The sequence below is a fragment of the Malus sylvestris genome, chromosome 8 (genome assembly GCF_916048215.2).
Source record: "Malus sylvestris chromosome 8, drMalSylv7.2, whole genome shotgun sequence".
NCBI lineage: Eukaryota > Viridiplantae > Streptophyta > Magnoliopsida > Rosales > Rosaceae > Malus > Malus sylvestris.
In genome coordinates this window covers 83,045-105,414 of record NC_062267.1, presented here as the reverse complement: position 1 = coordinate 105,414, position 22,370 = coordinate 83,045, and the positions used below count along the sequence as shown (strand labels likewise).

At 37.0% G+C, this 22,370-nt stretch overlaps 1 protein-coding gene across 1 annotated transcript; it reads left to right on the top strand.

Annotated features, from left to right (window-relative positions):
* The first annotated feature begins 15,469 nt into the window (after positions 1-15,469).
* On the top strand, positions 15,470-18,900 carry LOC126633412 (uncharacterized). The gene is made up of 6 exons (XM_050304000.1): positions 15,470-16,016; positions 16,200-16,311; positions 17,411-17,504; positions 17,673-17,853; positions 18,023-18,092; positions 18,450-18,900. Exons 1-6 carry the CDS (start codon positions 15,484-15,486, stop codon positions 18,780-18,782), a joined length of 1,323 nt encoding a protein of 440 aa, XP_050159957.1. The 5' UTR covers positions 15,470-15,483; the 3' UTR covers positions 18,783-18,900.
* The last annotated feature ends 3,470 nt before the right edge of the window (positions 18,901-22,370 follow it).

Genomic DNA, 22,370 nt, shown 5'->3' with positions numbered 1-22,370 from the left:
GTGGCCAGGAACCTTCCTATTCCCAAAGATAACAGACTACTTTCTAAACGGTCTGATGAGTTGGCTGTTAAGGATTCTATGGCTCTCAGTGTTCAGTGTGCAGGTTCTGTGTCTAATATGGCCCAACGCCTATTTGCTTAAACCCACCAAGTTGAATCATTGGCGGCTAAAGTGATAAGTCTCAAACAGGAAATCAGAGGGCTCAAGCATGAGAATAAACAGCTGCAGAGGCTCGCACATGACTATGCTACAAACATGAAGAGGAAGCTCGACCAGCTGCAGGAATCTGATGGTCAGATTTTACTTGATCATCAGAGGTTTGTAGGTTTGTTCCAAAGGCATATTTGCCTTCGTCTTCTGGGGCTGTACTGCGTAATGAAGCTCCAAATAATCAACTTTCGGTGCCTCTTCCTTCTGGGGTTCTGCCTAGTACTAAGGCTTCGAATAATCACCTTCTGGTGCCTTATCTTTCTGGGACTCTGCCGACTGTTGAGACTTCTCCTGAGCAACCTTTGTGAAGGCTCCCTCTTGTTTGTTTATTTTGATTCATGTATATGTACATATTTGTAACTTATCGGAGATATCAATAAACAAGCTTTGCTTTATTTCAACGTATTATGTTAAATACACCAAGGCTTTCTTCACTAAGTTCTTTGAATTTTTCCTTTTGTTGAATCTTGTATGTTGAAGCTTTGTGAGTGAAGCATGTAGGTTGAGGAAGTGCTCCTTTAATTTCCCGAGTGAGGAAAACTTCTCGGTTGGAAACTTGAAAAAATCCAAGTCACTGAGTGGTCGTGAGACTTCCGAGTATCAAGGTGTAGTAGCATATGGTAGGAGTCCCCCAAGTCTCCAGTCGAGGGAGTTAACGAAGGAGGTGTCTTACTAGTAGCCAAGTTTCCAAAGTAACAAAACTTCACCATTTTCCTTTCTAAGTGGTAGCCCAAAACTCCTCATTTATATATATTTGTTATGAAAGTTGTTAGACTTAAAGAAGATGAGGCCTAGGCAATTTTTTTTTTTTTGAATTTTTGAATTTTTGAATTTTCTAATTTCTGAATATATATATATATATATATATATATATATATATATATATATATATATATATATATATATTAAGCTTTATAGGTGAAGCTTTTAGGTTGAAGCTTTGTTGGGTACCATGAATTGATTTTGCTTCACACTATCTTGATCAATATAGTGTGAAACTTTTGTAGGTGAAGCTTTTGTGTTGAAGCTTTTGTGGTAGGGGAAGTTTTTGTGGGTGAAGCTTTTGTTGGTGAAGCTTTTATGGGTAAAACTTTTGTAGGTGAAGCTTTTGTAGTGGGTGAAGCTTTAATGGTGGGTGAAGCTTTTGTGGTGGGTGAAGCTTTTGTTGTGAAGCTTTTATGGGTGAAGCTTTTATGGTGGGTGAAGCTTTTGTTGTGAAGCTTTTATGGGTGAAGCTTTTATGGTGGGTGAAGCTTTTATGGGTAAAGCTTTTGTAGGTGAAGCTATTATGGGTGAAGCTTTTGTAGGTGAAGCTTTTGTGGTGGGTGAAGCTTTAATGGGTGAAGCTTTTGTATGTGAGGCTATTATGTGTGAAGCTTTTGTAGTTCAAGCTTTGGAGTTGAAGCTTTGTAGGTGAAGCTTTGGAGTTGAAGCCTTTGTTGGGTACCATGAATTGATTTTGCTTCACACTATCTTGATCAAGATAGTGTGAAGCTTTTGAGAATTTGTAGTTGTCCTCCATTGATGAAGCTTTCGTTGGTGAAGCTTTCGTGGGTACCACGAATTGATTATGCTTCACACTATCTTGATCAAGATAGTGTGAAGCTTTTGAGAATTTGTAGTTGTCCTCCATTGATGAAGCTTTTGTTGGTGAAGCTTTCGTGGGTACCACGAATTGATTATGCTTCACACTATCTTGTGATGAAGCTTTGTTGAATTTCCCTTTTTTTTTTGGGGAAACTAGAAAATTGAAAGTTGTTAGGCCCAAAGAAGAGGAGACCTAGGCAATTTTTGTTTTCTTCAAATTTTCGAATTTTCGAATTTCCAAATTTTTGAATTTCTGAATTTTAAAAAAAAAAAATATATATATATATATATATATATATATATTTTAAAGCTTTGTAGGTGAAGCTTTGATGTTGAAGCTTTGAGGTTGAAGCTTTTGTTGGGTACCATGAATTGATTTTGCTTCACACTATCTTGATCAAGATAGTGTGAAGCTTTTGAGAATTTGTAGTTGTCCTCCATTGATGAAGATTTTGTTGGTGAAACTTTAGAGTTGAAGTTTTTGTTTTGTCTTTGCTTGAAGGGGGTGTGGAGGATCCTTCTTGTGAGAGGGCCAGGCCTGGGTTGGTTCCAATCAGGTATCTTGGCCTGACGTTTGGCCTTCAACTTGTTTACTTCCTCAATGAGCTGTAGAACAAGGGGGTCCTGAGTGGAGTCATGTACCACTGGAATTTTCTTTTGTAAGTCCCCATCGCCTTTTGGAAGTAGGAAAGTTTGAGCAAAGTCGTATGATTTTTTCTTGGACTCGCTGTACTGACTTTTAGGGCGAGTCTGTCAGAATACCTCAGAGTCCCCTGTAGCTTCATATTCCTTTGGGACCTGTCGTTTCTTCCTTAGATTGGCAGCTGGCCTGGGTTGTGGGAGGGGACCGAGTATTTCAGAAACCCTTGGGTAATTGATCTTCGAGCATATATGGAGGGGATTCTCTCGACGTTGCTTTAGGAAGTCTCGACAGTCACAATAAACAGCTTCCGATCCTTCTAACCCTTCTGCAATGAGGTGTCTTCCTCCACTTTTTCTACTTCGGGTCGAAGCATCTGAGTTGAGAGAAGTCTCATGTTGATCAATGTTTTGATGATTAGCTCGCTCCTCATTAGGGATACCCATGTCGAAAGGAGGTGACCCTCCGTGTTGAGGGGCACCCAAATGATGGTTGATGTCCACAGGGGCAACGAGCTCGCGTGTTTGAGTATGCCTAGTTTCGTGGAGCATCTTAAAGAGCTTCTCATACTGCTCATAGAGGACCTCATTCTTCATTGCTATCTTGTTGTTCTGAGCTTCTAGCTCATCGATTTTAGCTTGAAGAGCAACCTTCTTTCCTTCATTCTTTCGTTGCTTCGCACTAGGTGCAAGAGGGGTGTCATTCTGTATGTTATGGCTTCCTTCGCTCCCCATGTTGGAGATGGATGCTTGGTCAAAAGAGAGTGTAGGAATGGTGGAAACCAGCTTGGCAAAGTTGAAGAGAGTGGGAATAAGTGTCGTTCCCACAGACGGCGCCAAATGTTGATGCACAAAATCAGTGAGAACTTTAGTACAACAGAAATTGTTAAGTTTGTGACCTTCGCTAGATTGCTCCGGTCACTAGTGTGGATAAGCATGCAAATGGGTAGAGACAGAGAAGCAAACACAAGATGTACATGGTTCACCCAGATTGGCTACGTCCATGGAGTAGATGAGTTCTCATTAATTGTGAAGGGTTTACACAAGTATATAGGTTCAAGTTCTCCTTTAGTGAGTACTAGTGTATGATTTAGTACAAATGACATTAGGAAATATTGTGAGAGAATGATCTCTATTTATATAAGAGAGTTTCTAGTTTCATTATGACATTGACAAGTGTCGTGTTGTGATTGGCTTCTGATGTTGACATGTGTTGCGCTATGATTGGCTTTTGATGTTGACACGTGTCGCGTTGTGATTGGCCTCCTGGTTGGAGGGAAACTCTTATGGGTCTTTGACGGTATAACGTTGACCGGTGCTCAGTAGTTTCGGGATTGGTCAAGTATGGTACAAATAAATTGTATTATTTCCTAGTATTCCTCATTTGTAATCTTATAAATACCTCATTATGTAAATTTATCCTATGTTGTAACTTAATCTTCGATCAAACCAAAACAATCACCCAAACATGAACAATGGAAGCTCACTTTATTGATTTAATAAAGTATTACAAGAAAACTCACACTCATACAAATAGTTTCCTTGCCACATAAATCTCTCACACTATACTCTCATCTTAACACACCCTAACGTTAAGGTTCTTTTATACTAGTTACAAACCTAATCCTAAACTGAGTTGGAATCCTAAACCTATCTGAAACTTGCGTCCAAGTTTCCCATACCTATTACAATTAGAACTCCTATCTCAGCTAGGAAACCCTCTCGGATTCTATACCAACTTCAACAAACTCCACCTTGGTAAGAAATCCATCTAGAGACTTCATATGCTTCCACTGCTCCACCACTTCCAAGTATTAAACTTTTCTCACATGCACCAAATCCAGACAATGTTTGAATTTTGATGCACCAACTACCTTTGTTAACATATCTGCAGGATTATCAGCCGAAGCAATCTTCTTTACAAGAATTTCACCTTCAGCTATAATCTCCCGAACGAAATGATATCTCACATCTATATGTTTGGTCCTTGCATGATGCACTTGATACTTTGCCAAGTAAATGGCACTTTGACTATCATAATGCACGTCCATCTTGCGCTGCTCTACTCCCAAATCTGCTATTAAACCAAGTGTCCAAATAGCCTCCTTAATAGCTTCAGCCATTGCCATATATTCAGCTTCTGTGGTTGATAAAGCAACGGTTGGTTGTAGTATTGACCTCCAACATATCGGACCATTCGCCATGGTAAACACATACCCTGTGGTAGATCTTCGCTTGTCTAAGTCACTAGCAAAATCAGAATCCACATATCCAGTAGAGAACTTCCCGATTCCTCTATCATTTCGCTCAAAACATATTCCAGTGTTCCTTGTTCCATGCAAATATCTTAGTATCCATTTAGCAGCTTCCCAATGCATTTTACCAGGATTATGCATAAACCTACTCACTAATCCAACTGCATAAGCAATATCAGGCCGAGTACACACCATGGCATACATCAACCCTCCAACCAAACTGGAATAAGGAACATCCTTCATCTTAGTTCTTTCTTTATCACTCTTAGGGCATAGCTGCGTGCTCAACTTAAAATGAGGGGCTAGAGGTGTACTTACAGGTTTGGTTTCATCAAGAATGCCAAACTTGTGTAGCAACTTTTCCAAATATTGTTTCTGCACTAAACATACCAGCCCTTTCTTTCTGTCCCGTGTGATTTCCATCCCCAAAATCTTCTTTGCTTCGCCGAGATCTTTCATCTCAAACTCATTTTGCATCTGAGTTTTGAGCTTTGAGATCTCTGTCTTATCACTGGAGGCAATCAACATATCATCCACATAAATCAGTAAATAGACATATGTACCTCCCCTTGCTTTCTTGTGATACACGCAGTGATCGTATCGGCTCCTCATGTAGCCAAAATCCTTCATAACCTTATCGAATCTCAAGTATCATTGCCTCGGTGATTGCTTTAAACCATATAGGGATTTTTTGAGCTTGCAGACTAGATTCTCCTTTCCTTTCTCTTCGTATCCTTTAGATTGACTTATGTAAATTTCTTCAGACAGATTTCCATGCAGAAAAACAGTTTTTATGTCCATTTGTACTAACTCGAGATCAAACTGCGCCACTAGTGCAAGTAGAATTCGAATGGATGAATGTTTTACCACAGGAGAGAAGATTTCATTATAATCTATTCCTTCCTTCTGAGCGTAGCCTTTAGCTACCAATCTGGCTTTAAATATTACTGGACTTGCATTATTTATTCCATCTTTCTTTGCATATACCCATTTGCATCCAATGGCCTTCCTTCCTTTAGGTAGCTCCACCAGATCCCAAGTTTTGTTCTTCTTCAATGACAACATTTCATCATCCATAGCTTCATGCCAATTCTTTGCTTCTTTACTACTTGCTGCTTCTGTAAAATTTGTAGGAATATCTGTTTCAATTACTGGCAATGCGTATGCCATACATGAAACACAATCTTTGAATTTAGCAGGAAGCACAACCTCTCTTTTTCCTTTTCTCTTGGCAATACATTCTTCTTGATCTTGGACATCATCAACCATATTGTCTTCTTCTTGCTCTTCTTCTTGATCGACACAGTTTTGTTCTTCATTATCGATTTTATCTTCGATACTTGATTGTTCAGTTTGTTCCTTTGATAGCTCCACCTCATGAACAACCTTTCTATCTTCTCTCAGTTTCATATGGGTTTCATTAAACGTCACATTTCTGCTTATTACAACCTTCTTGAGTTCTGTACTCCACAATCTGAATCCCTTGACGCCACTATTAAACCCTAGAAAAATAACTTTCCTTGCTCTCGGGTCCAGTTTATTCTCTTTCACATGGTAATAAGCATCACATCTGAATACCCTTAGTCTTTCATAGTCTTAAGCTATTTTGCCTGACCATACTTCCATTGGAGTCTTTTCGTTTAAGGCTGAAGAAGGAAGACGATTTAAAATGTGACATGCATAACTCAATGCTTCTGCCCAAAAACTTTTTTGCAGTTTTGCTTGTGACAGCATACATCTGACCTTTTCTAATAGTGTTCGATTTAACCGTTCTGCAACTCCGTTCTGTTGGGGAGTTTCCCTAACACTGAAATGTCGTGTTATACCTTCCTGCTTGCAGATTTCAAAGAAGGGATCAGACGTATATTCTCCCCCATTATCACTTCTTAAGACTTTCAACTTTTTACCGGTCTTCCTTTCGACTGTGTTTTTCCATTCTAAGAAAATATCCAGCACCTCATGTTTGTGCTTCATCATATAAATCCATGCTCTACGTGAATAATCATCAATGAATGACACAAACCATCTCTTTCCTCCTAGAGATTCATTCTTCGCAGGTCCCCAGACATCCGAGTGTACATAATCCAGGATACCCTCAGTTTGATGTATTGCAGTGCCAAATCTTACCTTTGTTTGTTTGCCAAGAATGCAGTGTTCATAAAAATCGATTTTCCCACTTTTGGCTCCATCTAGGACCCCTTGTTTAATCAATCCTTACAATGCCTTGTTTCCCACATGCCCTAGCCTCATATGCCATAGAGAAGAGGTATCTGATTGATCACTCGCTGCCACCATATCTATCTGAGATTCAATAGTGATGCCTTCTAACAAATAGAGCAAACCCTTTCTAGGTGCTTTCATTATCACTAATGCTCCTCTGGCTACTTTCAATGTCTGTTTTTCCGAATAGAATTTGCAACCTTGAGATTCAAGGGTGCCTAACGAGATTAAATTCTTCTTAAGATCTGGGACATATCTTACCCCTTGTAGCTCTCGGACTACACCATCATGGTGTTTGATCCTAACATTGCCAATTCCTTTCGTTGCACATGGGTTATCATCCCCCATATACACCGTTCCAGTGAGGGTTTTGAAAGAAGAAAGCCAATGACGTTGAAAGGTCATATGATGCGTGCATCCAGTATCGAGCACCCATTGATTCATATAGTCGATACCTTCTGATGCTGTTAGGGCACAGACGAAATCTTCATCGTTAGCTTCAACAACATTTGCTTCTGAATCTTCATATTTTTTTCTCCTTGTTTTTGGCTTTGATTTTTGGACAATCCTTTTTCCAGTGCCCTTTCTCATGGCAGAAGGCGCACTCATCTTTATCCAAAAACCTCATGTTGCTTGAGGCACCTCTCGAGCGTGACTTGCCTTTCTTCTTCGTTGCAGATTTTCTGTCCTTTGATTTTCCCCTTACCATTAGTGCTTCGGAATTGTTCCTCTCTTGTTTATCTAGATTTCGAACTTCATGATTCATCACTGCGCTTGAGATCTCATCAAACTTAATAGTTTCTCTACCATAAATCCATGTCGTAACAAACAACTCGTAGGATTCAGGTAAGGAATTCATCAGAATCAACGCTTTATCTTCATCCTTGATCGTCTCTTCCAGGTTTAGTAGTTCAGCAACCATCTTGTTAAACTCTTCAAGATGATCAATCATCTTGGTTCCTTCCTTGTACTGGAAGCGATACAGTTTACTCTTAAGATAAAGTCTATTTTCTGCACTCTTCTTCAAGTACTTCGACTCCAATGTATCCCATAGTTCTTTGGCTGATGAGATGTTCATCACACCATATTTTTGTGCTTTACCAAGACATAGCCTAATCGTGGAACATGCGTGTGCATTCAGCCGCTGCCATTCCTCCTTCTTCATCATCATAGGCATATCTCCTAGTACAGCCAGTAAACCTTGTTGAATCAGTACGTCCTTAACTTCGCACTGCCACATAGCGAAGTTATTGGTCCCAATAAATTTTTCGATCTCAAATCTAGCACTTTGCACCGAAGTTTTGGTTACCTCAGTACCCCTATCATCTCCACTTTCAGTTTTTGACATTGTTTTGATCTGACCACGCAACCTATGGCTCTTGATACCACTTGTTGTAACTTAATCTTCGATCAAACCAAAACAATCACCCAAACATGAACAATGGAAGCTCACTTTATTGATTTAATAAAGTATTACAAGAAAACTCACACTCATACAAATAGTTTCCTTGCCACATAAATCTCTCACACTATACTCTCATCTTAACACACCCTAACGTTAAGGTTCTTTTATACTAGTTACAAACCTAATCCTAAACTGAGTTGGAATCCTAAACCTATCTGAAACTTGCGTCCAAGTTTCCCATACCTATTACAATTAGAACTCTTATCTCAGCTAGGAAACCCTCTCGGATTCTATACCAACTTCAACATCCTAAACCCTTTATTTTCAATTTACTAAACCCTCAAATAGACATAAAATTAGATGTGCATAAAGTTGAATAGAGTATATGTTAAAATCATATGAAGAGTTTGACATGATCCAATATTTTAATGGATAAGGTGTTGGGTTTCTACCACGCTTCACAGATTTGAAACTCTCAATTATCTAAATTATTGTAATAGTTTTGAATCTTCCTCTCTCCTTAATAATAATAAATTTAAAAAAAATGGAGAAAAAAATGTGAGTGTGGGGTCTGAGGACAATATTGGAAAGTACGTTAATGTATTAAGATAAATTTTAATTTAAAAAGTAGATGTATGGTGTAACCCTTTTATTTATTATATGCATATGGTGCTTTACCGAAATGGCAGAAAACAATCATGTTTATGCACCTGATGTTTGTTCAATCATGACGATTCTTTTTTTTTTCCTAACAACTAGTTATCTAACCCAATTAGTTGTGTGCGTCCAACTAGTATTATTGTAAAATCAGTAAGCACACGCACATACGTTCATTGCAGAAGTTGAAAAACATTAGAAGGACTTTGAATAACTCATATACTTACCAACATGTCTTTCTTATTGACACGCGATCATGGACGCTATTAGGCTACTTGTGGGGTAGAGAGATTCTCTTTAGTAATCGATATACCACTTAGCATACCAAATTAGCAAGGTGATCGATGACACAAGCCAATTCCAGTCTCTACATGTCACAGCCCGACCCGGGCCCCCACCACATCCTGAGCTCGACTCCACCGTAGCACGATATTGTCGGCTCTGATACCAAATTGTCACATCCCCGCCTGGGCCCCCACCACATCCCGAGCTCAACTTCACCGTAGCATGATATTGTCTATTTAGGGCCCCAACCACGCTCTCACGGTTTTGTTTCTGAGAATTCACACGAGAACTTCCTAGTGGATCACCCATCATGGGATTGCTCTCGCGTGAACTCTCTTAACTTCGGAGTTCCTACGGAACCCGAAACCAGTGAGCTCCCAAAAGGCATCGTGCTAGGTACAGAGGAGAATATACATATAAGGCTTACAGGATCCACACCTCTGGGCGATATGGGATGTTACACTACATGGACTAAAAAAGAAGAGGTGTGTTATCTATACACCCCTTTTTACTTCTTACATACATTTGTTAATTTCTTTTATTTGATCTTATTCAATTCATCTGATCCGACGGTCAAAAATTAAAAGAATGTATAAGAAGTAAAAGGCGTGTGTGTATATCACACCCCAAAAAGAAAACCAATCTGAACATCCCACTCCACCCCAAACGGCAAATCCACAAGCCCATTTCCATATTCATTAGCGTCGAGGCCCAACTCCGGCGATGATCACACTGTCGTTGACGTACTGGCGATGGCCACTCGTCTCTCATCTCTTTTTTCATTCTTCGAATTTTTATGTTGGTTATCATTTTGACGTTGGCCACATCTGCCCATAACAAGATATAATTACATGCAAGTGTCATCAGCATCGCACCATAAAGATTTAAAAAGAGATAGAGGAGAAAGATGATGAGGAAGAGATAGATGAAGAACGAAGATAATTAAATAGAATTAGGGGATGGTCGATGGTCGATGGTGCGGCAGGGACTTGGAGTGGGCATCGATTTGGTGTTGAAATTGTTGTTGGTGATAGGTGGTGGAGGTGGGGTGGGACCAAAGTTCTAAAAGACGTTAGACGTTAGTCAGACGGTAATTTGGGATTAGTGCCTAAGCGGACTAAGTGGATTTAAATAAATTCGTTATATAATTGTATAAATAAGTGTCTGCCTATACTTAAAAAATACATAATTTCATTGAGATAAATAAATTGTTAAATAAAATGACATATAGATTATAAAGTATTAGAAGGTAATGAAAATACGGGGAAACAAGCATATAATGTGTGTTCATCTAAGTATTCAACAAGTTTTTTTACAATTTATTAAAAAAAAAAAGCAATTGAAAGTTATTTATTTGTTGTCTAAGTGAGATGCGTGACCTAGTCGAGTGCCTAGTCGGGTCTGGACGGGTTAGGCGAGTGCCTAAGCTTGTATAGCCCTTCTTAATTTTCAAATGCCTAGAGATTAATGGAGATGATGCCAGCCATCTAGCGCCCAGGAGGAGTTTTTTAAAATAGTGGGTGGGACAAACGAATTGGTTAGTTGTTGAATGATTTTATTGTTAAGGTAGTTATATCCGAACCTTAAATAAGTTGTTTTTCAAATTTAGCCTCGTTTTTTCCAAAGAAAAAAAATATTAGGGTTGTTTTATTAATATCTCATATTTTGTTGACTACACCCCATGTACTAAAAGCAGCCCACAATTATTTTTTAAATTAAAAATTATCTTGATACACCCCACTTAATTTCCTACACTACCCTTACACCCGACATAAAGAAGTAAAGGTGGTTGCTGCCTTGCTGGGAGATTTATCCAGTTTTAGAAAGAATTGCTTTTGTTTGTCAAATTCCAGGAAATAAAATACGCCGCTTCTAGTGTAATACTATTTGTATAATTTAGTTGTTTTTGTTTGGTTCTTGCTTGACCTCTTACATTGTTATCCTAGTTTGCTTTGGGATTTCAAACTTCAAGTAGCTTTTCTCTTCTTGAAGTCTCTTCTTTCAACCGAAAAAAAAGAGGAGAGAAATGAAACTCTCTCTTCTAGACATTATTAATTGCCTAATGGAATCAGTTTCTGATTCATAATTAATGATTATGCATGTATCAACATCAATATATTTCCCTTACGGAAAATCTCATGGTTCCTTGCAGCATTAGTGATTACGATTGCAATTGCAATTACATCCCCAACTTATGAAAATTTTCTTTAAACAAGTGATATCGGTATTTGCAAAAAACTTTTCAAATTTGAACTCTTAGACTGCAACTTGAAAACAAAAAAAAAAAATCTCAACATGTTCCTGAATTATTATTAGGTTTTGCTATTAAAAGAACTTATGGAGTGTACTATTTAGGGGTTAAATAGTCATTTTATATCAAGATATATGAGTTATTTAATATGAGAGTTGTTAGACTCATCTCTTTGTCTTATTTCCCTACCCACGTTATATTTACACCTACTATAAAAAGTTAAAAAATTAAAATGTTATTTCCCCACCCACTATTATTCCTAAAATAACCCTATATATATCATTAGAGATAAATTTCTCTTAAGAAAAGAATATAAACTGTTGATGCACAAAATCGGTGAAGACTTTGGTATAACAGAAAGTGTTAAGTTTGTGACCTTCGCTAGATTGCTCCGGTTACTAGTGTGGATAAGTATGTAAATATATAGAGATAGGGAAGCAAACACAAAATGTATGTGGTTCACCCAGATTGGCTACGTCCACGGAGTAGAGGAGTTCTCATTAATTGTGAAGGGTTTACACAAGTACATAGGTTCAAGCTCTTCTTTAGTGAGTACAAGTGAATGATTTAGTACAAATATAGGAAATATTGTGAGAGAATGATCTCTATTTATAGAAGAGAGTTTCTAGTTTCATTCTGACATTGACACGTGTCGTGTTGTGATTAGCTTCTGATGTTGACACGGCACACATCATCATCGTCGCAATCAGAAAAACGTATTCTTTGTATTTTAATCATGATTCTCTTTGCACATGGTACACATAATTTCATAGTTTGAATAATTTCATTCTCTATTTCCCTATCACTTTCTTATTTTGTATTGTCATAAACTCATTAAAAAACAAATTTACTGTCGACAGCAGTATGCAATAATTGAAGCTTAATTTGGCTTCAATTCTAACTTAAAGAGAGGGATTCCTTGGTGGATCATCATCGTCACATTCACCATCTTAATGGACACCAACCTTCGAAGATCCCAGAGGAACCATGTTTGCACACATATCCAATTTTTTTTAAAAAAACAAAAACAAAAAAACAGGGAGAGATAGGTGGTGCTTGTGGTAAGTACGGGGCTAATGAAAAATCAATCACGCTTCGCGCTGTTTAGGTTTTCAATTCTAAATCAACCATGCCTACAACAGTATGCAACAAATTTACCCTAACCTAATGAACGATGTCAACAAAGCTATGCTTCAATTCCAAAAATTCTCATTAAAAAACAAATTGCACCCTAATCTAATGCAAATTCAAATAAAAAGTCACAGAGTTATGCTTCAATTGTACGATGTCGACAAATCAAGATGACCCACATAAAATTATCTTTTACCTCTTCGACGGAAACATATTCATCTACTTGTTCCATAGAAACGTCATCTTCTAAGTTCATTCATGTTGCTTTCTCTGAATGATTTTGTTTTCTTTGAATGAAGGGAGATGGGAAGGATGAGTTAGGGTTTAAGGGAGACAAATTTTCTAAACATATTCTCACGTTCAAACTTTAATTTTTTTCTTTTTTTATAAAAAAAAAAAGTAATGTAAAAGGGGGTAACTAAAGTCCTTATTAGTCATTTTACAAATGGATAAATTTGTAATTAAAAAATTCATAAACATGTGGGTGGGAAGATAAGATATTGGGGTAGGAATAACAACTCTCTTTAATATTAAATTTTATGTGGGGTGTAGTCAACAAAATGTGGAGAAATTTTTTGGGGTGACAGGAACCCCACATCACCATGGATAGTTGGTGTACCCATCCAATCGAAAGATGCCACGTTTCCCATTAAAGAATCTATCTGATTTAGTTTTTAAGAAAATCAATTAAACAAAAAAAACCCAATTTGTTGATTACAATGCCCGAAAGTGAAACAGAAACTCGGAAATATCATCCACCCCCGCCAATAACTCACAACAACACCCACTAAGCGCCACCATGAACTTTCGGCAATGACCCACCTCCATCGATGGTGATAATTTCACCAGTGAAACCCCATTAATTCTCTCCCCCATACTCTTCACTTTCTCTTCTTCCATTCTTACCTCGTCATGGAGCTCGAGGATGATCGATGACAACTCCACCTTTCAAATCTACTATCGTTGACTCTGATCAAAGCCCCTGGTTGGTCGATGACAACTTATAGTGTCCTTCTCCAATGTAAGGGAGGGTAAGAACGAAAAATAGTGAGGGAGAAGGAGATAGAAAGAGAAGGAATTGAGGGGAAGGCAGAGATGAGTTGGGGTAGGGCCAGAAGTTGGAGACTCCAAGAGAAAATTAGGGTTCAATTTTTTTAATTAACTTTTTTTGGTTTTTATTTAATTTATTTTCCAGAAATTTTACGAATTAAACGGGAAAATGATAACTCAAATGGCAATGTGTCAAAAAGATGGAACCCAGGCCAAGTGTCAAGTGTTCATTTGTAGGGAACACCAGCTGTGTGGTGTATCGGGTACCTACAAAAAATTCTCTAAAATGTGGGATGTCAATAACCGAAACCACAAAAGAATTGAACCAAAAAAAAAAAAAAAAAAAACCAAACGGAAATTGAAAAAGCCTTTATAAACTCAAAACTTCAAGTCCAAACTTCTTAAACAGTCAAAGCCTAGAGAAACCCTAACCTATATTAATTCCATGTTCTCTTTTTATCCCCCTGCCGCCTAACATTGTTTTTATCTCTCTCTGTCTCTCCTCTCCCATCTTCTTCCTCTGCACCAACTGGAATGCTTGGCTGATTTCTCTTGTATATTTTTTTATTACTACTTGCGACTGTAAAACATTTGTCCATTTTTCATTTTTTTAGGACTTTAGAATAAAGATTCTCCTTTAATTGTCTTTTAATATGTGGATGAGCAGGTCGTCGGATGAAAATTGATCCCCAGAAAAATTTTGCTGAGAATTCTTTTTCAACTTCAATATCTATATGTCGAATATTAGTGTCAATCTTGCAGGAAATTTTTTAAACTTCTTCCAATTTCGAATATTAGGTTTTATTAAAAAAAAAAAAAAACCAAACCAAAAAGGAACTAAAGAAAAAACCCCGTAAAAAATGAATTAAACAATAGTTTTAGTTTGGTTTTCAATTTTAGAAAAAACCAAACCGATTGAAAACAAATCCAGTCTTAGAAGGCTATATACATATATATATCTTTTATTTATTCATAATTTACTATTTGAATTTTAATTATCTTAATACAATTAATTCTACAACTTAAGCTGAGAAAAAAAATTTAAAAGCTCATATACAAACATCGTTGAAACTAAAATTCCACTTCCGCACCTCTGTATGTGCAAGCAAACAACCGTAAAAGAATTTATTCACAATTGTGACAATTTGGTGTTGGCATGAAAAAGTTTCTTCATAACAATGCCCATCATTCACGTGAGGTCCTTCATTCCATTTCCCTATTTGTGATCTTACTACTAAAATTAAAATGATATACATTTTTACTCTCTTTTTTTGTCTTTAAATTTATCATTAATTAATAGTTTTAAATAATAATGATTTATTTGATATTTTGGTCCATGTCTTTTTTAGTTGGTTAAGCCCGTCTTCAAAGGAGATATCAAAACTGCTATATAGACACAACAATGAAAAATGGTAGCAAAATTCTCTGTGATGCCATTAGCCATACATAGTAAATGTTGATATGTGTTCCAAGCATTTGATTGATGGGTAATGCTAGAGAGACTAAATTTAGAGACAAAGTTTTAAAAATTAAAGGATTTGTAAGTTGATGATTGATTTATTACTTAAGTGTTGAAAAACATGCTCGCTCTTATTGGTAACACTTCATTTAATTTTCAAATTTAATCTCCAAATTTAGTCTCCTTAGTATTACCCTTGATTGATTGTCTCAATAATTAAACCCCACAAAGAGATGAAAAAAGTATAAAATGACATTTTATTTAACATATCAGATGTAACAAAAAATTATGCAAAATGTTAAATTGTCACATAAATAATTAAATATCATTTTTTATGTTTTACAGTTGCCATCCCCTTCGGAGATTTTCTCTACAAAACATCAATAACAAAGGGAACCAACAACAAAGCGAAAGTAAGAGGGAGAGAGAAGAATTGATGGGGCTGACGGTAAGGGCTCCCCGTCCAGTTTCGTCTGGGCCGCCGCTCTATTTGCAGTTGCGGCGATTCCCAAGCAAGCACATAGGAATAAGGAGCTTGCTTTTTAGATATGGTGGTCAAAATATTCTTCCTCGCAGCTTGAACATGAAATTCAGCTCTTGTGTTTCTGCAGCAAAGGCAACGTCGTCTAGTATTACAGCAGCGGCCACAGGTGCAGCAGCTGGTGGCGAAGATACGACGACTTCGTCGGAAGTGGAGGAGTTGAGAGAGATAAAAGATAAGTGCAGACAGTGGAAGTGGAAGGGTAGATACGCCATCAATTACTTTGTTTCTCTTTCTGATCCACCACCATCATCTTCAAATCCAAAACCGAAACCTCCTCTACTGCTTGTCCACGGTTTCGGAGCCTCCATTCTTCACTGGCGAAGGTTAATTTGTCATTACATATCCATTATCCATAACCGTATCTATTTTAGGCCGCACATGACATGAGTGCACAAACGCGCGCGCGCGTACGATATAATTCGCGCGTACGATATAATTCCATCATCGCACTTACTCTTACTGTTTTTTAATGTGATTACACACTTATACTTGCATGTCTGTCTCAGAAACATTAGGACGTTGTCCCAGAATTATACCGTTTATGCTATTGACCTCCTTGGCTTTGGCGCCTCGGAAAAGCCTACTGGATTCTCATATACCATGGAAAAATGGGCTCAGGTATCTCTGAGTCAGATGCCCTTTGTTATACATAGATACATTTTTGCCCAATATATATATATATATATATATATATATATATATATATAGATTCATTTTACGGGATATGCATGATAAGATTATTGTTGTATCATTAAAGGGTAATGCTATGGAGGTATTTAGATCAAAATTTTATATCATATGACGTGATTGTTAATGATTGGATTATTACTTAAGTAATGATTAATATATTTTTTTTCTTATTGATGACAAAATTTACAAATTTGATCTGAAAAATTAGTCTACCTAGCTTTACTCTTCATTAAAAGTATTTAAGGTTTGGCCAATATTTTGGTCTCCTCAAATAAGGTTATGTGAATAATATTTAGGCTATATATGACTAGTCACTACCTTCTTATGCTTAATGTAATGTTATATACAGGAGTACATGAAACTGCAAAGATGAGAAGTATTTAACTCGTCCGTACTCAAACATAATACCAAAATGAACATTCAATAAAATGTTGTGAAGAAAGTTGCGGTTCCACCACAAAACTAATTCATTATAAGAAGAAGGCCAACTTACTTATAAACTCATTTAAGGTCCATACTCTAATTAATGTAAGATTTATTCTCTCAATAAACTGATATTCAAAATAGAAATAAATCAACTTAGCAATTGAAAATGATAGTCTAATTTCTTATACTGTATTAGTGTACATATGATGTGGCAAATGTTGTGTACAATTAACATCCAATGAAGGAAACTGCTAAGGAGATCACATTTTTGTATCACATTGGTATACCATCTGTTGTGGTAGGTGTTGTGTATTTAACACGTCAATTGATGAATTTATCTCATTGGCTAATGACTGGAAGAATCATTTGCCACATCATGTGGTACACCAATGTGGTATAAATATATAGTCTTCCTACTTTACTCTCCAATGAAATAAATTCAATAATTGATATGACATGTACACATCACTTGTTATATCATGTATTACTGTAACACCAATATAGTATAAATATGTGGTCTCTAATTATATTCCTAAAAACAGTCTTTTGACGTTGCCAACTTATGTTTAATTGTAACTTAAGTGTCGTTGTAATTACACAGTTAATCTTGGATTTTCTGGACGAAATAGTTCAAAAGCCAACTGTATTGATAGGGAACTCTGTTGGAAGCCTTGCTTGTGTAATTGCTGCCTCAGGTGTGTTGTGTTTAAAATTCTAAACCAGACTCATCTTGTATATATGTTTTAACTTAGCTAGGTATAAGTTATAATAAAAATAATTTATTTTCTATATATCTTGTGGTCGGTGGGCTTAACTTAATTAATTATTTTCAATGATCGACGTGCGTTGTTTTGTGTGACTAGAATCTAATAATAAAGCACTTGTTGGAGGGTTAGTGCTTTTAAATTGTGCTGGTGGTATGAATAATAAAGCAATTGTTGATGATTGGAGGATCAAGCTTTTGTTACCTTTGCTTTGGTTTTTTGACTTTCTACTCAAACAAAGACGAATTGCTTCGGCCATTTTTGAGCGTGTCAAACAAAGGTATCTATTGATCAATTCTAGCTAACTCAATCAATCACTCGTGCATGGATGTCGTGAGTACGTAGTACTGTACGTACGCATGTGATATACATATATACACATACATATATATATATATATATATATGTATATATATAATGAAATACTCAAATGATTCACATGAATGCAGAGATACTATAAGGAATGCTTTATTGGCTGTTTATGGGAACAAGGAATCCGTCGATAAAGAATTAGTAGAGGTGCGTACATCTACTCTAGCTAGGAGAGGAGAGGAACTCCAGATATCGTATGCGATTGAGGAACCGATATATGTCATATATCTTGCTATGAGAGGAAAGGAAATCCAAATCTCGTATGCAATAAAGGAACTGATTATATGCAATTAATTAAAGAGTGTTATTTGCACAAATTCTTTTATCTTCTACACATTCATCTCAATTTCTAGTATTCAAATAAAATGAATTGAAAAAGATCAAATGACATAAATTAACAAGGAATGTGTGTTAAGTAAAAAATATGTGTGAATAACACCACCCTTATTTAATAGTTTTCTTTGTCTTTGATCTCGTAATGTTACGTATCTTCGTCTTATGCAGATAATCATGGAACCAACGTGCGACCCAGGGGCACTTGATGCGTTTGTTTCTATCGTGACTGGCCCCCCAGGACCAAACCCGATGCAGTTGATATCAAGAATGTCCGATATCCCTCTTCTAGTATTATGGGGGGATCAAGACCCCTTCACCCCACTTGATGGACCTCTTGGCAAATACTTCGCTTCCCTGCCTTCTCAACACCCCCCCAATGTGAATGCGAATGCGAATGTGAGCTTCTTTGTTCTGCCAGGGGTTGGACATTGTCCCCATGATGACAGGCCCGAGTTAGTTCACGAAAGACTTCTACCCTGGTTGGATCACCTTTCTATTTAATTTAATGATGAGATGATGAGATTATTGTATATTTTCCACTTCCAAACAAAGGCACTTTTCAGTGAAGGGGTTTTCAACTCGCTTGACAAGTTAAGCATGTGTAACATTTACATTTCAACTTCTTCTTATTCTTTTGCAATTAGGATTCGTTTCATATAGTATTTTATATTCTTTTTTTATACCAAAATATTCAGGATAAATTTTTTAGAATGAGCGATAGTGTGCGCAACCAATTTTTCTTGGATATTTCGAACAGAATGGAGAAAATAGTATAAACATGCCATAAGGCATCAAATCACTGTGGGCTAGTTTATTGCATACATTAACAAACAGTGTTAAAATACTTTTCTACAGCATATGACCAACTGCACATTTCTATTAGATCTATCTCAACGGGTAGTGTCAAAAGTTCAAGTCATTTTCAGCTGGTTATATTTAATAATTTTCATACTCTATTATCTTTTAGTTTACTGAGAAAAAGCAATAAGAAAAGGGCATTTTAATATATATTATGATTCATGAATGATTCATCAAATCTGACCTCTCTCTTTATACACATAGGGGGCGTTTGTTTGCCCTCACTAAATGGGACTGGACTGAACTAGACTAGCTGTTAGTTTAATATCATGTTGTTCCGTGTTGGGATTAGCATTAATGAGACTAAAGGGGACTCACATGGACAAAACCTTTCGCTAAGAAGTCTTAGCGAGACCCCTCCAATAACCATGGGATTGCTAAGACCTCCCTTTGCTCTTCTCCCTACGTTGATTGCTTTTTGTCCTCACTCCAACCAAATCACACCACCAGACCACCACACTCCCTCCCTCTCTTCTCGTCTGCTACTCGACTACGACGATGGCTCCTTGGGTGAGCAATTGCCGTTCACCCAAAGCTAGACGCCGACGACAAATTTGCTCGTTCGCGCTCGGCCATACCATCTGCAACTCCAACGCCTGCATCGATGGACAAATCTTTCATATGGTTGGGTTCATCGCGTTGGTGCCCAAGATTTTTTGCGTTTTGATCAGTGTGCGTTTGCGTCTCGTCTTTTCTTCTTATTTCTGAAATTCTGAAGTTTCTGAATCCTTAAGTTCTTCTTGTATACTCTTGTCGATGCGCTTATCTCTTGCTGCAAAAAAAAATGAGATTCATAAAAAGAAATAGAAAAGAAAGGGGAAAATAAAGAGGAAAACTAACGAAAAGTCTAAAAAAAACTTCTCTTTTAAGGAAAAACCCTTTTTAAAGGTATAGTGAATAGTGCCAGTTAAAGGTAAAAATGTGGTTTTTCGTTAAAAGTGCAGTGCATCGGACTATCTCGGACTGGACTAACTTTAGGGACTAAGTTGGACTGACGGCTTAGACTAAGCAAGATAAGAATAGTGAAATGTTTGGTGCAGTGTTGGACTAAGTCCCTAGTCATACATTGGTACCCTTTTTATTTAAAAAAAAAAGAAAAACAAAAAACCCCTTCTCTATCTTTTCTATTAGGCGAGAGATTTTTCAATGTGCCGGAACACAGAGTGTGGTACACCACATGTAATTGTAAATAGAGATGGAAAATAATGGTGTGGCTTTGCGTTCGAATAAATGGTTTTTTATCCAACCATTTCAACAGTGGAGAGAGGTTGAAGAGGGAGACACTAGAGAGATGAGAGAAAGAATAATATGTCTGTGAACAAAACGATTTAAGTAGTTCACCCCTAAAAGTGAGTTACGTCCATTGTAATTGTTTGATATATATTTGATGTGAATTATAAGTGAACGTAAAATAATGCAATGTAAATAGTTTGATATATATACAGATGCTTGTTTGTTGGTCAAAATTCACTGAACACTAACCGTCCATGAAGTTTAAAAATATGGATACTTACCACTTGTCAAACGTTACGAAGCTTCTGGTTGTAATATGAACTTTAATTTCACATTAAAGCCTTCAATGAAATTGAAGGGCCTAATAGTGTGATATTCGAGTTTACATGTATGAGTATGAAAGTACATTATCTCTCATCCGGTTGTAAAGGAAATATTACTAAAGTTTTTTATAATCTTGATATGCTATATGATGAGAGATAAAGGGACTTTTAAGCACAATTTTAAAAAACGGTAGGCGCTAGTCGGGCGGCGGGCTGGCGCCTAGCACCTGGGCGGCTAGGTGGGGTCTAAGCGGGCGCCTAGACGGATTTAGGTAAATTTCTTTTATATCTTGTAAATAAGTGCATATTGACACTTACAAAAATTATACTTGTATGAAATCCATAGATAAGATAATAAAAAAATGATAAAATGCAAAAAGAGTATCTAACAAGTCCAAAATTTAAAAACACATTAAGCATATATGCCATATAACCATAGTGAGGAGTATTATAGGATGACACATGTACAACAAGTTCACAATTTAAAGCCACATAAAAAGCAAAATAGGAGGAAAATAAGGAAATATAGTAATGTAAGATATTTATCTTTAGCATTCCGGAATTTAATTTGATACACACCAATTCTACAAAATTAACAAAATTTCAAGGTATAAACATAGGCACATGTAGTACCAACTGTGAATGAAAATGTCTGGACTTGAGGGTGATAGAATGGTAAGAGCTTTCAAAGCCTCCTTCCTTGTGTAGTCATCTTTAATGGCCCCCAACGTATTCATGAGCTCTTGAGCACCACCCATCTCCACAATTTTCATTCTCCTTTCATCTGTAAATCTAGAGAAGACATAAAAATTTACTACCTGATTTCACAGTTTGAGATCAGAGAAATGAAACAAGCTTTTATGTGTTACGCAGCTCAAACACAAGAAAGTTTCTGAAAATGATTCCAGCGCAAACTGTAAATGGTAATTCATTACCAAGTGTGCTTTACAATATCAAAAGTGAATTGCTTTACCAACAAGGCAACCAACACTCGTATGTAAAACAAGTAGAAAAAGTACAAAAGAAATAGAGTAAATTACATAGTAGCCCCTCAGGTTTGAGGTCTATTACAACCTCATACAACAACTTTAAAACATTTCACTTTCATACCTCCAGTACCATTTTATTTCAAAATAACACCTCCGTTAGATTTGTCATCCATTAGTCTGTTAAATGCTGACGTGGCTGCCACATTTATGCCATGTGGCTGCCAAATGTGTGTCACGTGGCAAAAAAAATTATTTTTTAATTTTTTTAAAAAACCTAAATCTTCTAAATAAATTATGAAACTTAAAAAAAAAAAAAATAAAAAACCAAAGCCCACTTCGTCTTCCCTCCCTCCCTCCTCCCCCACCCCCCAAAACCCAACCTGTAACCTGCAACCTGCAACCCAGAAGAAGAAGAGGAGGAAAAAAAAATCATCTTCATCTTCCCCGTGGCACCCATCGTGCACCCACCCCCTGCACCCACCATTTTCCCTCCTCTACACACCCCACCGCACCCATCTTCTTACCCGTCTTCATCTTCTTCGCAACCCAGAAAAAAAAAACAAAAAAAAAACGTCAGAGACACCTCCCTGCAACCCATACCTCCGCAAACCAAAACCCAGAAACTTTCCCACCCTTCCCCCCACCCCCCCCCCCACCGACCCCAACGAACTCGACCCACCACCACC